General features: G+C 41.7%; 4 protein-coding genes across 4 annotated transcripts; 2 read left to right on the top strand and 2 right to left on the bottom strand.

Moving 5' to 3' along the window:
• Positions 1-273: 273 nt before the first annotated feature.
• Positions 274-2618, bottom strand: psmb9a (proteasome 20S subunit beta 9a). The gene is made up of 6 exons (XM_031871269.1): positions 2267-2618; positions 2078-2145; positions 1641-1772; positions 1077-1206; positions 741-882; positions 274-573 (listed from the first exon to the last, which is right to left on the bottom strand). The coding sequence occupies exons 1-6, from the start codon at positions 2315-2317 to the stop codon at positions 446-448; spliced, it is 651 nt and encodes a 216-aa protein (XP_031727129.1). The 5' UTR covers positions 2318-2618; the 3' UTR covers positions 274-445.
• A 494-nt stretch (positions 2619-3112) lies between these two features.
• psmb12 (proteasome 20S subunit beta 12) lies at positions 3113-5846 on the bottom strand. Its single transcript, XM_031871273.1, has 6 exons — positions 5584-5846; positions 5086-5156; positions 4774-4905; positions 4250-4379; positions 3989-4133; positions 3113-3600 (listed from the first exon to the last, which is right to left on the bottom strand). The coding sequence occupies exons 1-6, from the start codon at positions 5629-5631 to the stop codon at positions 3473-3475; spliced, it is 654 nt and encodes a 217-aa protein (XP_031727133.1). The 5' UTR covers positions 5632-5846; the 3' UTR covers positions 3113-3472.
• On the top strand, positions 5368-9459 carry psmb13a (proteasome 20S subunit beta 13a). Its single transcript, XM_031871271.1, has 8 exons — positions 5368-5793; positions 6035-6119; positions 6479-6576; positions 7124-7264; positions 7363-7478; positions 7712-7770; positions 7988-8139; positions 8693-9459. The coding sequence occupies exons 1-8, from the start codon at positions 5732-5734 to the stop codon at positions 8802-8804; spliced, it is 825 nt and encodes a 274-aa protein (XP_031727131.1). The 5' UTR covers positions 5368-5731; the 3' UTR covers positions 8805-9459.
• A 111-nt stretch (positions 9460-9570) lies between these two features.
• Positions 9571-13394, top strand: psmb8a (proteasome 20S subunit beta 8A). Its single transcript, XM_031871270.1, has 6 exons — positions 9571-9862; positions 10200-10341; positions 10687-10798; positions 11263-11392; positions 12010-12214; positions 12944-13394. Exons 1-6 carry the CDS (start codon positions 9713-9715, stop codon positions 13030-13032), a joined length of 828 nt encoding a protein of 275 aa, XP_031727130.1. The 5' UTR covers positions 9571-9712; the 3' UTR covers positions 13033-13394.
• The last annotated feature ends 2061 nt before the right edge of the window (positions 13395-15455 follow it).

Below are 15455 nucleotides of genomic sequence, written 5' to 3'. Positions count from 1 at the left end.
GGACATAATATTTACCGGTGTATCTGGTGAGATAACCTTGTTAGAATCACATGCAGAGACTGAAAGGAAGAATCATGTCTCAGCAGTTTTTCCTTGGAAGATAAATCAATAAAGGTCACCTAATGTCAGCGTTTGTTTGTTATATTTAAGTTTCTTAATGATGAGCCACAAATGACGTCAGGGTTTTAAATGACCTGATATTAAACATGACATAGCTTTGCGTATCACAGAGCAATGCAATGATTTTGTTAAAATGAAACTTTTTAGTAAAAGTATTGTTATCTACTATTTTTATTTGACAAGCTGAATTAGCTGACAGCCGAGCCAAAGTGTATGTATCAGAATCAGCTTTATTTATTGTAGTGGCTGTTGTGAGCAAAACAAATACCTAATTGCATCCTGCACAGCAGTGGCTTGCAGACTGGAGATGATAAAACTGTAAGTATCACTGGTCAAAGAAGGTGGGTAAGTCGTTTCCTAGAACCACTTTCTCCTCTGTGCCGTGTTCATCAATGGAGACAATATAGGCCACGCCGCCACTGGAGCCATCCCGGCTCATTGCCAAAGACAGAGCTGAGTGAGGGAAAGAGAAGAGAAGGGGTGAGAAAGGTGAGGAGAGGTTTCATAGGACAACATATGTTAAATAACATTATGAGACAGAACAGCCAGCTCTTCTCAGCAGTCAGTAGAGTCTGGTGTCTCTTTCACCATCCAATAAACTGCCTGACCAAAAAACTTACTGTTGACCACGAACTGCTGACACTCCTCCTTGCTCATACCCCTGCGAAACTCAGCGTCAACAAACCCATAGACGTATGAGCTGCCAGAGCCACCGAGTGCAAAAGGCTGCCTCGTCAGGAGACCACTCAGGGTTGCAAACACCTGGGAGAGGTCAGAGGGCACAGGCACAGAGAGGAGCAAGACAGATCACAATGTCATTCTGTATGCACTCCTGTAACATCATGTGTGTTGCAGACATTCATTTTGACATTAATATTTTTCCCCCAGTGATCTTTCTTGTTTAAGGCTTGAATCTCTTCCTTTCAGAATGGAGTCATCTATATGTTTTTACTGACCTGCCCCCCATCTCTTCTGTCCCAGCCGGCCACGATGAGATGGGCCGACATCTCCTCCTTGTACTTGTATGAGATGTTCCTCACCAGAGTGGCCGCTGAGCGAACCTGGGGCTCCTCATCTATCTCAATACTGACAGAGGAAGACGTAGAAACAAACATGATGCTGGATCTCCAATAAAAAACGCGGAAGACAAACGCTGTGAGCATTGTGGTTTAGATTTATGTTATCTTCACATTGAAGCTGCCAGTAGCTGAAACTCAGTGATCAATGTGAATCCTTTAGCTAAAATATTTCACTCTGTGATATCGTATTCAGAATTTGAAATATAATATTAAAAAGCTTCGGGAACAGCATTTGCACTGTTAAGGGAAACTGTTATCTGAGCAATTATATGAATACATAAAAGGTGCAAAATATACTGCAATCCTTGCTCATTTTATGGGCTGTTTCTCTGTAGTGAGGTCAGGAAGGCACCTCAAAACGAGTAGGACTATACTTTGCCATCATGGGATATCTAATAAAAGGTCAACGAGTCTGTCGGTCTATTTAGAGTGCGTATTCACCTGTGGACATCGAGCTGGTAGTTGACCACCTCAGCGATGGTCTGAGCGTCTGCTGCAGAGCCTGACAGAGCGCAGTAGATCCTGTCATGGAGGGGAGACAGCTTGTTCATCACCCTGTTCACCACCGACGCCCTGGATGGAGGGATGAAGAGGGGGAGTGTGTAGGTTAATCATAGCCTCCTGGATATATCTTATACCTTGTATATATTATCACTATACATATGCACATTTATCTGCATATTACTTTTGCATTTCTGGTTAGAAGCTCAACTGCATGTCATTGTCTCAGTTCTTTTATCTCTAATCTAGCGACACTGCATGTAAGGAAAGAGGAAGAGGGAAGGGTTTAGTGTCAGTAAACACAAGAAGCTATTGATGTCTTAGTAAAGATAGTATTATGCAGATAGAACTGGACACAAGTGCGCGCGCACACTTACCCTGCAGACACTCGGGAGTCAGACCCCAGCACGACCCCTCCATCGAACTCTATGGCGATGATGGTGGTCTACAAACAGAGGAAAGGTCATTCAGAATTCATCTCCCGCACCGCACCATGTGTCCATGATGTAAGCCACCGGTTCTCAGCGCCACCAAGTCTCTCAAAGACGCTAAAGATCTCTACTTACTCCGGTTTTCACCTCCTCAGACAACCACTCTGGCCCCGTCTCTTCCAACATGTTGATGCACTTCTGGCAACGACAACAACGACCGTATCCGTCTGACGGGGAAGTAAAGCTGACACCCGACGTTAAACCCGAACGTTCAGTCGAGCAGTCCCGGTTTTATAAAGTTGTCTCGTGAACCCCTCTCTGCAGCTCTAAAACTGTGCTCGACGCGTTTGTTGCACACATCAGACGGACTCCATGTTTTTTCTAAATTAAATCGAAATTGAAAGTGAAGTCCTTCCTCCTCTGAGCAGCAGCTGCGAACCCGTTGAAATGCGCACATTTAACTCAGTGAGAAGTGTGTCTCTTTAAGCATCGGTGTCAGACAGTGGAAAGTGGCATGTAAAGAAAGAGTACAAGTACAGAGGAAGTGTACTTAGTTACATTCCACCACAGCTGTTACACTGAAAACACCCCTCATGATTTAAAGCTTGATTACAGTAACAGCTGACGAGCACAGAGCTGTGAACAAACAGCAGAACATTGACTTAGACTGTATTGGTACATGTTGAAGAGTATTTAATGTCTTTTTCATCCTGAGCCCCCCCAACACTTCTCAACACAGTGATGACCTCGTCTTTAAGTGGGCATCAGACTGTGACAGCTTTGGCCAAACTGTTAAATTGTGTGAGCCACAAAGTCAATCCATTGCCACCAATCACTACAGACATACACCATGCACCAGTGAAGAACATTTGAAAACCTTAAAATGACACGGGGAACCACAAGGACGCTCATTTACAGACATCACATATCCATGAAGATATTTTAAAGCACAGAAGAAAAAGAAAGTGAGAGGACGAACAATGGGGTTTCGGAAGATGTTTATTTATATTTAAAATGTTTCCAAACAGACAGGCAGATAGAGCTGTATCTATAATGGCATTATAAGAGATGTAAGTAGAATGTTGTAGTTTGGTATATATTTTGTATAAACTAGTCTGCAGGTTACCATAATAACAAAACTGATTTTACACCACTGTTTCCACATTCATAAGTTGTTTCATGTGTCTTGTTCTTCAGGTGTGTGTGTGTGTAGAATGTGTTACATCCTAATCCTATAAAGAACATTGCTGATGAGATTGTTGCTCAGGAATTTCAAACAATTGCTTACATAAAGCCAAAAAAAAAAGAAAAAGTCAAGATTGCATTGGTTGTCGAAGGCTGTCACTCATTGTGGAACTTGGGCAGCTTGTTACCGGGGACAACCACGTGCTCCACCCCAGTTTCCGTGATCACCACCAGGTGAGCCACGCCTCCGCTGACGTTGTCTCTGCCCATGGCGAGAGCTAGAGCTGTGATCCAGAGATGAAGCAGAGGGAGGGCCGGAACGACAAGGAGAAATAAAGGTCAAGTTCAACAACTGACGGGACGCAGTTTGCAGCGTTTATACTCCTAACAGCTACAAAGTCACCAACTAAAGAATGGATTTCCATTTCAATATTTCCTTTAAGTGCAATCATCTCAGCTAAGCTGTGTGTCATTATGTCAAACTCTCATTTGACATTTGGAACCGTTACAAACCAAGCAAGCATTTACTGACTTACTGTCATTTTCTGCTACATCCTTGTACATATTCATACATTTTCGTGGAATCACAACCCAATTTCCCCCCCAAAAACTGACAGAACAAGTACCAACATATTTCGATTTGGGAACACAAGTAGAATAACACGACTGTACCATTAGTGGCAAACTGTAGGCATTCGTCTCTGCTCATGTTGGGTTTGTATTTGGCATCAACGTAGCCGTAGATGTAGGTGCTGCCTGAGCCTCCGATGGTCACCGGCTGACCGATTAACATCCCCCCTAGAGACACCACGTACACCTGCAGAGGGACGGAGAATATCAGTAATGCAGCTGTATGCCGCAATGTGGAGTTACTTCAGACGATCATCGTCACGGCTTCCCTGATGTTTGACTGTCATCACGACCGCCCCCTACCTGTGGTCCCTTCTTGCTGTCCCAGCCTGCTGTGATGAAGCCGGCCTGCAGCTCCTCTCTGTTTTTGTAGCACATTTCTTGCAGCACCGATGCCGCTGCTATCACCAGTGGAGGGGTCTCCATCTGGACACTGTGGGGGGGGAGAGGTCAGGGAGGGTGAAACTTTAAAGTTTGTGCAGTTGCGAGAAGAAGAGACTTTGAATCTATTAGTGTTGGATTTTTAAATGATTTTGTATAGGTGAAGAGTCAGTGTAATACATATATATATAAAGTGTGTTTACGACACGTGTGTGTGAGACTGTCGGAGCACACACAGGTTTTGTGTTAGTTTGCACACACACAACTGTGTATGACTGTCTTCGCCTCTTGTAAGAATTAAAAATAACCCAAATAACCAGCGGGATTAACAAAATATGATTTCAATGTGGGATGTAAAAATGTGATGTTGCAGGTTGTCTCTGTGTGCATGCGTAACACCTGCCATTGTATTCATATGTGTGTGTGTGTGTGTGTGTGTGTGGCACCTGTGTAAGGACAGGTGGAACTTTGCAGCCTTGGTGACGGCCTGAGCATCTGCGAGCGAGCCAGCCATGCAGCAGAAGATCTGGTCATGAACCTGAATCACCTTGTTGATGGTCTTAGATGATACATATTCCCTGAAGAGAGAGAGACAGAGACAATGAAATGAAACTAGGATTACCATCCATCATGTCACAGTGACCTTTGACCACCAAATTCTAATCAGTTCATCTTTGACTCTAAATGGACCTTTATTTTTTTTTACGAATATGTTTAACAATGTGGGCATCTTCAGTGTATCATCCCAACATCCTCACCCTCCAATGGAAGCCCTGGAATCTGAACCAATCACGACCCCTCCTTCAAAAGTGGCAGCCAGGATGGTGGTCTGAGGGGGGAGAGGAGGAGATGAAGAAGTTACATTAAGCCAAACATGACAGGAAACAAAGATAACACTGGGCTACACAGCATCACACACGTTTCTCATAGCTTCGTGTCCAGTTCAGCACCTCTGAGCAAGGCTATGAATCATGGGATTTAGAGTTTCTGGAAGGATTCTTTTAAAACTGAAAATATAAGTGTAGCCAGTCGTTTCTAACGTGCCAACGTGCAAACAACTGTGATATTAAAATACGCGAGACGTCCAGTCGATGTCATTTCACTTTGTGTTTGGTTACCTTTCAGGTATAGTCTCACCTGTTCAACCGCCAAATCGCGTATCGATCATTTTACGCGTAATGGGCTTTGGTGCTGCTTTGGTGCTGCGGTAGGCAAGATAAGAAAAGATACTCGTGAACCGGTCCGGATTTACTCACCCCTGTGCTGACTCCTTTGACTTGTGAGTCCGCGCTGCGTTTCTCCATTTTCACTGCAAAATCGAAAGAGAAGAAGGAGAGGTGACGCTCAGAACAGCGACCTCAGGCGCATTGAGACGCGCAGAGAAGCCGCAGTCCAGTATCCACTATGGCGCTATCAAATGTCTTCGAAACTCCTGCAGCGGGGTTTAATTTCGACAACGCAGCCAGGTATGAGCTTCTGTTTGTGTCTTCTGAGCAGCAGATTGTATCGATTTAGAAAAAAAACGAATTAAACTGTCGGTAACACGGAGCTTTCTCCGGGATCAAAAGTGAAAGTAACTTTTCCCTGCTTGCTTATCACTGTGATCAATGAAACAACATAGTGATGATGTATTCACGGTTATTATATATATATTACATACATTCATAAGTTGTCCCCCCCTGTCACCCCCCTCCTCCCTCTCTCTAGGAATGCTGCGTTAGAGGGTCTTTTTGATGGACAGACACCTAAACCTCTGAAAACAGGCACCACCATAGCGGGAGTGGTGTTCAAGGCGAGTATATAAAGCTGTGTAAATCTGCACCTGTAATAATATGAATGTATCAGAACATTTAGTCCATAAATCTTACACTGGATTCCTTAATCAAAGTGTACCAGACTATTATATTTTCCTTCCATCCCTGCATCACTGAACATGACAGTCCCTGTTCACAACTGCATTGCCACAATGCATAACTTTGATAAATACATAAATGCAATGAGGGGAGCTGCCCAGTGCATCACAGCACTGCTGGTGCCTGGGTAGCTCCAGTGGGCCCACTGAGATTTTAATGCCTTGCTCAAGTGTAACCCAAAGGGCAGTTGAATGATAATTTGAGTAATAAACTTCGCAATCGGTCTGTGTCGGTGCAGGATGGAGTGGTTCTGGGAGCAGACACAAGAGCCACATCCAGTGAAGTGGTGGCCGACAAGATGTGCGCCAAGATCCATTACATTGCTCCAAATATATAGTAAGTGTCCTACACGCTACACTGACACCATAACCGGAGAAATCTACCTTCAAAATACTCTCACCGTTATCAGGCTATAATGTGTGTTCCTTTGTTTGTGGACATGGTCCCATAAACGGCCTTCTTTACTTGAGATTTCCTACATATCCCAGAATGCCTTACAGTGCCCCTTGTATTAAGTATGAAGGTTTTCCACATTAGAGCAGTTACACTCCTGTGGTGACTTCTTGTTCATAATCTACTAAAGAGAGACTTGTAAATACAGTAATGCGTCACCAATGACCGATTACATAAATGCAATTTGTGGTTGCATTGCATTCTGGGCTATTGAGGCTACTCAGGGAGAAGGAATTAGTCGCTTTGACTTTTTTTGTATGATGGATTTCTGCAATTGTTGAAGCAAAACATTTGCTGAAAAGAAGCCGTCCCCACTTTCTCCTCTCTTTAATCTTTCTCCTCTCTGTCTTCCTGATTCCCTGTAGCTTTTTTTTGTTCCTATTATCCCTCACCTCTTCTTTCACAATGCCTCTACTTCCTCTCTCCGTAGCTGTTGTGGAGCAGGTACAGCAGCAGATACAGAGAAGACCACGGACCTCCTCTCCTCCAACCTCACCATCTTCTCTCTGAACAGCGGGAGGAACCCTCGCGTCGTCATGGCCGTCAACATACTACAGGATACGTTGTACAGGTTTGTGTTGCACATGAGCTTGTATCCAGAGGTGTGTGAAGGAGTTAAACTCGCGGCCCGTTAAAACCTTCCCATGTTCTGATCTGTGTGGCCCTCAGGTATCACGGCCAGATTGGTGCCAGCCTTATACTGGGAGGAGTAGATTGCACTGGGAACCACCTGTACACAGTGGGGCCGTATGGCAGCGTCAATAAGATGCCTTACCTTGCAATGGGTATGTATACGTGATAGAAGCATATTCTCTAAGCATTGGCACATCTTTTCCTTAGATTCGTTGCAGGTGGAGTTTTTGTAAAACTCTTTTCTCTGTCCGCAAAACATGTTCTATTTTATACATAAGCATCAGATATTACACCATTTTATATCATTCATTATCGATTATTTTTTAATTTGCTGCAGTTATGCATTTGATTCCCTCTCAGACATACGATCTGTTTCATCATGCAGGATCTGGGGATCTGGCTGCTCTTGGGATTCTAGAGGACGGGTACAAACCTGACCTGGAGGTACGCCACCTGGACAGCTGTTGTTACATATCGTGAGAAGGATCGATAGTCATGATCATTTAGACACCATCACTAAATAATTGAATGTACTGTTGGGCATCTTTAACTGAATATTCCCATCCCTATTGAATTAGCAAATAGAAAAACCTAAAGAACATGTAGGTATTTTGGGAATTTCTCTCTCCGTCATTTCTCTAATTTCTCGTAACTCTCTCAGCTGGACAAGGCGAAGGAGCTGGTGCGTGTTGCCATCCATGCAGGCATCATGAGTGACCTCGGATCAGGCAACAACATCGACATCTGTGTCATCACCAGACCAGGAGTGGACTACATCAGACCGTACCAGGTGTCCGAGTACAAAGACAAAAGGTATGAGTGTGACTTCATCTGCTCTCTGGAGGGATTCTTAAAGGAGCAGTGTGCAGGGTTTAGTCGTCTCTGGTGATGAGGTTGCAGATTGCTTCCCCTCCCTTTCCAAGTGTGTCAGAACTACGGTGGCCTTCAGGTAATGTAAAAACACGAAAGGCTCTCTCTAGAGCCGTTCAGTTTGTCCGTTCTGGGCTTCTGTAGAAACATGGCTGTGCATGGGACTCCATGAAGAGGACCCGCTCCCTATGTACGTAGATAAGAGGGGCTCATTCAAAGCTTACTAAAACACAACGATTATACTTTAATGAACACATAGCTATGAATATTACATTATATTTCTTCCAATAAATACCTCTAAACCGTACACACTGCTACTTTAAAACAAGAGACTATATTGAACCATGTCTGCAAATCAGATTTCCCTCTCAGAGTGGTGAATATCTTGTGTGATTATTATGCATTAATGTTTTCTGTGTGTTTGGTTGTGACTTACATGTAACCCTGAAGCTTTTTAATTATTGAATCCATCCATCCATCTCTTCCTCTCTCCTAGGAAAACAAAATACAAATATGGTCCAGGCACAACACCGGTTCTGACCGAGAAAGTAGTCCCCGTGAAGCTGGAGGTTGTAGAAGAGACCGTGCAGCGGATGGATACAGCCTGAGCCGATGCACAGTCACACCTTATAAACACCACTTTTAGCAGTGAAGTGAAAAGTCTTTGCTTTCATTGCATTGTCATACACTAGTTTTTAAATGCAAGCAGTGAAACATCTCAGACATTTGATTAACATTGTCAACATGGTTTCTATTCTTCACTGTGATGTGGCTGAATGCAGTAAACAGAGAGACTGCTATAGACCAAATGAGAAGACTGTAACATGTGGAATAATAATAAAAATATCTTTGAATGAAATTGTATTTGACCCCTGTTGCTGTTTATTTTCATGTTTTGTAATAATTTATTGAATGTATTATTACTATAATATGTCAAGCCCCAAACAGCAGCCCTGTACTTCTGATAAAGACCCGATAAAAAAGAAGGGCTTATATGTGAATGTATACGTCATAATACGTCATTGACACGTTATTTACCTAACTACAGTAGATACTGTGTATTTTTATAAATATGAAATGCAAACCCGCATTAATAATGTTATTGACCTGTGCTGGCTTCCCCAAACCTGAGCGCTGCTTCTCTGCTTAGAGACTGATGATGACACACATACAGGGCTCTCCTATTGGTTGATGCGAGCTTGAGCCATCTTTTTTATTTACAGTAAAATAAATGCCACAGTCTTGTTTTTATTTTGTTTTTGTCAATTAACATTTTATTATATAAAAAAGGATTTGCTAAATGTATTTATAAATAGTTACTCGTCGATGTTGTGTAGATGACTCATTTTGCATGCAGGACAAGACTACAATAAAATAGCTTTTGAACCCTTTCACTTTCGAATTCTTTCTCCCGTACCAGGAAATTATCCGTGACGCTTCTTCAGTCGCCTTCGTCATTTTGGAAAACTTAACACCTAAACTTGTAGAATATAATTAGAATATAGTTTAATACATAATGGCTCTTTTACAAGTGTCTGGTTTTACGCCTTATGCTGAACTCCGTGGGCAGATTCTTCCAGCAGGACAGACGCATCTCGTCGACCGAACCAACCACTACAATTTCGGGACCAAAACTCAGGAATTTGCTGTACCTCTGGGTGTAGACGTGAGTATCCTTTCACTAACTTTTGGTACAAAATGAATACTTTGCATCGTAACCAGTAAGCCTAATGCCACAAGCGTGAAGCGTCAGACGCGCTGTGGTTCAACGTATTTTACGCGTCTGTGGTTTTCAGTGTGTGGTGAAGTTTGCTTCTTATGGAATGTCATATCATGCATTCATCTTAACTAGGAATTATTGTTAAAGAATATTACATTATGTATAATATTTCACACACAAACACACACACACACACACACACTCACACTCACACACACACACACACTTAACGCCATTACGCATCATGAGTCCCACTGAGTTCTCTTCTTTGGTTTCATTTTAGCCCTCAGGGTTTCTCAAATCCTGCAACCGTGACGGTGGTGTGTCTATAGACCTGAACCATGGTACGACCACCCTGGCCTTCAAGTTCAAACATGGAGTCATCGTGGCTGTGGACTCCAGAGCCTCAGCAGGACGTTACTTAGGTAAATAGACATGGACAAGTTATTATTTCTTATGCAGACCTGGAAAAGGTTAGAAAATTGGAACTACACAAAATGTAATGCAATGTGTTAGCTTCTGTAAAGGAAATGAAGGAGTTATAGAGTGGGCTGACCCTGTCAGTCATATATTGCCCAGCCTCCATCAACATGCATCATATCAAAGAGGTGTGGAGCTTTAAATGTAACATTTAGGGACCATGAAGTCACAAAATGTAAATAAGGCAATACGTGTAACCAAGGTGCTGCTACACTGGGCTTCTTCATGCTTCAGCCTGTAGTCTTGGTCACAAAATGTCTCCTTTACCCAAATGTGTCCTGGCTCTGCAGCATCCAACGACGTCAACAAGGTCATAGAGATCAACCCCTACCTGCTGGGCACCATGTCGGGCAGCGCTGCAGACTGCCAGTACTGGGAGAGACTCCTGGCCAAGGAATGCAGGTCTGTTGCAGTGTTTTGAATATTGATCGGTCAGTCCCTGAAATGTAATTATTATGTATCTGTGTATTATGCTGCTCACATACTATGTAAAATGTGTTAGGAAGTTGCATGCACAGTGGAGTAAAGTATCTGGTCAAGGAAAGAAACGGGAGAAAGCTCTGATTTTGTTTGAGTTTGTGTGAAGATATGCATGTTGATATTTGATGATATTTAGACAGACATGGACAACTTCAACATGACGTGTCGCAGGCATACAACCCTGAGGGGCTGATTCTAGTTTTTAAATGAAAACATACTTTCACAATAAGATAAAAGGATAAAAAGTCAGTATTCCTATAAACCCAGGAGGAATATCGCCAGTATTTTCTTTTATAGTTGACAGGCCACAAGATCAGGCCAGCCTGGACCACCTCCATGGCTGATTGATGTTTTAATTGATTTGTTATATTTTGACGTCCATCCAGGCTGTACAGGCTGAGGAACAACCACAGGATCTCTGTGGCTGCTGCCTCCAAGCTGCTGTGCAACATGATGCTGGGTTACAGAGGCATGGGCCTCTCTATGGGAAGCATGATCTGTGGATGGGACAAAGAGGTAAGCTGTGGGTGTGTGTGGGTGAGTCTCACAATCTGAGCTCAATAGAAATGTCCCCACTGTGGTAGGAGAGGATAGTGATGTTGTGGTTTGAGGCAGGATGCTTAATATGGATGTTTTATGTTCCTGTTAATATGGCTGATTCATAAAAAAAAGTGATACTGGTGCATTATTTAATATTAATGATGCTAAGTTGCTTTATATTCAAACAGCTTTCATTAATGTGAAAACTATTGAAAATAGTCATCACCTAGATAACATTTAAACCAGGCCCACCGATCGGTTTGGAGGCTACGTCATTGAACGGTTCATTTTTTTACGGTTCGGGTTCCAGTAACAAAAACATGAAACCACAACATATTCAAATCAGTACGACACATGAAATGTAGAGCCATATGGCTGCATCTCAAAACACATGCATTAATGTCGCCTATAATTTCTTAAAGAATCAGGTACACCGTCGTTGATGTAGCAGCTAATTTGAAACTAAATTTGAAAGTAATACCCCAAATGACAGCATGTTATTATGGTGAAATATTATCAGCAGCTTGTGTTTCGAGGCTCAGAAACTGCTGCCTGTATGTAAAATGATAATTCAATGTCTGTGTGCTCTCCAGGGCCCTGGTCTGTACTACGTGGACGATGGAGGGACGCGTCTGTCCGGCCGAATGTTCTCTACCGGCTGTGGAAGCAGTTTCGCCTACGGTGTGGTGGACAACGGCTACCGGGAGGACATGACGGTGGAGGAGGCGTATGAGCTGGGCCGTCGGGGCATCGTTCACGCGACACACAGGGACGCCTACTCTGGAGGGGTGGTCAACAGTGAGTAGACTCTCAGAACGCTCCTCAGCTTTCTTTTACATTTACTATTCAAGCATATCTTTGTTTTTGGTCAGTTCACTTTGGTCCAGATGGGAATCTTAACTATTGGATGGATTGCCATGAACTTTGGTTCCTATCATATCCTCACATATAAGAAACTCAAACTAGCAAATTTGGGGCATTTTTGCTTGAAAAAATACTTTATGGACAACTCACTAATGGTTTCAGCTTAAAATTGTACCAGTAGTCCTCTGTGTTTCCTTACTTTTATTAAAGCAATATAAGTGTTTCTTTTTTTCGCAAGTGTTATGAAATCCAATACTATTACTGTCGATATGTGTTCCATGATATGAAAAAATATAAAACAGAGCATGGACAAGAATTAGAATAAAATTAAGCCAAACAAAACAACCTCATGTCAGAGTCAACCTCTGAACTCAAACCTGGTTGGTGTCTGGCCGGGGAGCTTTGTTCCATGTCTCTCTCCTCATTTCCTGTCACGTCACATCTGATACCTTTCAAATAGATGCATAAAAAATAACAGCATGTTATAGAGCTATGAAATGTATGAAGCCATGGTCTGTGAGCACTTGAAAGAGTTACATTGTCATTCTTGTCTTTATGTGTACCTTTGAAGTAATATGTGTGTGTGTGTGTGTTTTGTGTGTGTGTGTGTGGGTGTGTGTGTGTGTGTGTTTTGTGTGTGTGTGTGTGTGTGTGTTTGTCTAGTGTACCACATGCAGGAGGATGGCTGGATAAAGGTGTGTAAGGAAGACGTATCAGAGCTGATCCACCGCTACAGGAAGGGAATGTTCTGAATGTGCAGCACTCTAAAAACGTCCAATGATGACTTTCTTTCCAAAAACCTTTTTTTTTTTTGATAACTTTTCTAATAGTTGATTTTGGAAATGACCCCACTGTTGTCTCACAGCAGAGTGTGCAGTGATTTTAGCTCAATGAAACGTCAGAGCATGAGATGCTATAGAACTGTTTCTTTCCTTACACACGAAACTGTTAAGATCTTTGTTTGGTATTTGTTCTTTATATGTAATGCAGGTGTGTTAGTTGATTCTCACATGGTTCCGTGTAGTAGTTTGTGTTAACCAGACATCCTGTTCAAAATAATCTTACATAATACATAATACATAACAGCTCTAATAAAGCCTGTTGCTCAACTCCCTGCTCTGTCCTGTAATGATTGATTGAACTGACGATGATGAAAATTGAGTGAAGCAGTCACACGTCACTGAAAATGACAAGAATTCGATTTCAAGGCTTTTCATCCTTTCTCCAGCAGTTCTTCTGGTCTCTGTCCTTGTTTTACTGTCAACCACATTATTCAATATGATTGTGTCATTGAGGTTTTTATATATTTTATTTTGAGCTATGGAAGAAACATTTTAGATGCAGGGTCTGATCGTTACAGATTTCGGTTTTATTATCGTTGGGCATTCAGGAAGTGCCAAACCTTTCCAGAATAAAACCTGTTCGACGAGATTTTTAAAGTTATCATATTCCTGATAACTGGGATCTAACTAATAAATCCATATTAATACTAAGGAAACTGGGTCATATCACTTAATGTTAAACCAACGTTTGCATATTTAAATATGGTTTGTTACATCATTTATACTTTAAAGTATAACAATAAAATGTTTGTGAGAACGGCTGTGATGTCATCTGTTTCTATGCAGAACTCGGCCACATAGGTTTTGATCAAAGAGGTACAATGATCTTTATGAAAAAGGTCAACCATCTTAATGTTCACAGGTCTGAAAGGATGTTTGTTTTCTTTCACTTAAGTGAAACTTTAAAGGTCATAGAATGCGAGCAGGAATTGAAATTAATTAATACATTTAGAACCAAAGGCCACACAAAGTGTTGTCATCACAGCTATACTAATGATACATAGTATGTATTTGATGTTTCATACTGTAGGTATAACCTGTAATACATTACATCTAGTAAGAAAGATAGAGTTGATTTGGAGGAGCAACACAACCGGAGAATTTCCTGACAGTTGTAAAGTCATCAGTTGCCAGGCAGATTTCAGTGCAACAGGTTTTGACAGGGAAAACCTAAAGCACCACAGGAGCAGCCAGAAGAAGAGCATACACACACACAATGAGAAATCAGAAATAACATGAATCCTTTGTATGATTTTTTCTATATACATGTATAAATATATATAGATGAGAAAAAAATTGTGTTAACACCTTTCTTACTAGAGAACGCAGGTCTCAAACAAAAGCCTCTCATGTGTTTTCTGGTCAAGTGTAAAATCCCCTTCAGATCTCTGTGAGGAATCACCGGTTTGCCACAAACATGTTGCTCTTCCTGCTTTCGTTGAATATCTGCAGGACAGAGACGCGTTCATTTGGTCTCTGAGACAATAGAGAACACTGAATATTCAGATCATTGTAGCTTCTACAATCACAACATGGACAATGTGTTGACAAGAACTTTTCTATCATTATTCATACAACTATTTCAGACGATGTGAGTCTTCATATCCAGCAACTCACAGTATCCTTTAAATCAATGAACTGAAGATCACAAAGTTTACAATTCTAAGGGCAGTAAAAACACAAAACAGCAACAATATTCATGTAATTGTACTTACAGTCACAGATGAGTAAGCATATGGAATCACAAGACACAGACATTTGGAGTATTGGGTAATTTATTGAAAAGCAAGACAAAAGTACGAAAAGGGTCAAAAGGAGAAACTTCATTCGTCTTTCATTTACGTAACCATTACAAGTGATTCAGAGCATCACTGATCAGTTTCTACAAAACCAAGAAGGAAAACATCCCTCGTTCCAAAGTAGCAGGAAATAAAATCAACAACATTTCTATCAGATTACTGAGAAGCTTCAAACATCTAATAGCTCTTTTAGAATCTCAGATCAAATTTAAATATAATATTTCAAAACGGATCAGAAAACATTATGAAACAAAAAACATACTCCTGATTAATTCGGAAAAACCTCGAAGACATAAATTATTATTTGCTTCAACCTGTTTGGAATCATAAGTAGATCTTTAAATTCAATCTGTTGTAAAGAAAAACACAAACCATTTACACAACTGGAAAATAAATGTACTGATGTCTATATATGTGTGTGTGTGTGTGTGTGTGTGTGTGTGTATCGGGGCAGGCTACATGATTCATCCTGCTGAGAGTGGGGGGTTCAATCCCAGTCCACACTGGGAGAGAGCTGGAGTCCAGTTCACCAGC

The sequence above is a fragment of the Anarrhichthys ocellatus genome, unplaced genomic scaffold (assembly GCF_004355925.1).
Source record: "Anarrhichthys ocellatus isolate YVR2014 unplaced genomic scaffold, GSC_Weel_1.0 scaffold57, whole genome shotgun sequence".
Lineage (NCBI taxonomy): Eukaryota > Metazoa > Chordata > Actinopteri > Perciformes > Anarhichadidae > Anarrhichthys > Anarrhichthys ocellatus.
The sequence above is the reverse complement of the archived record's forward strand: the minus strand, read 5'-3'. Positions and strand labels throughout refer to the sequence as shown.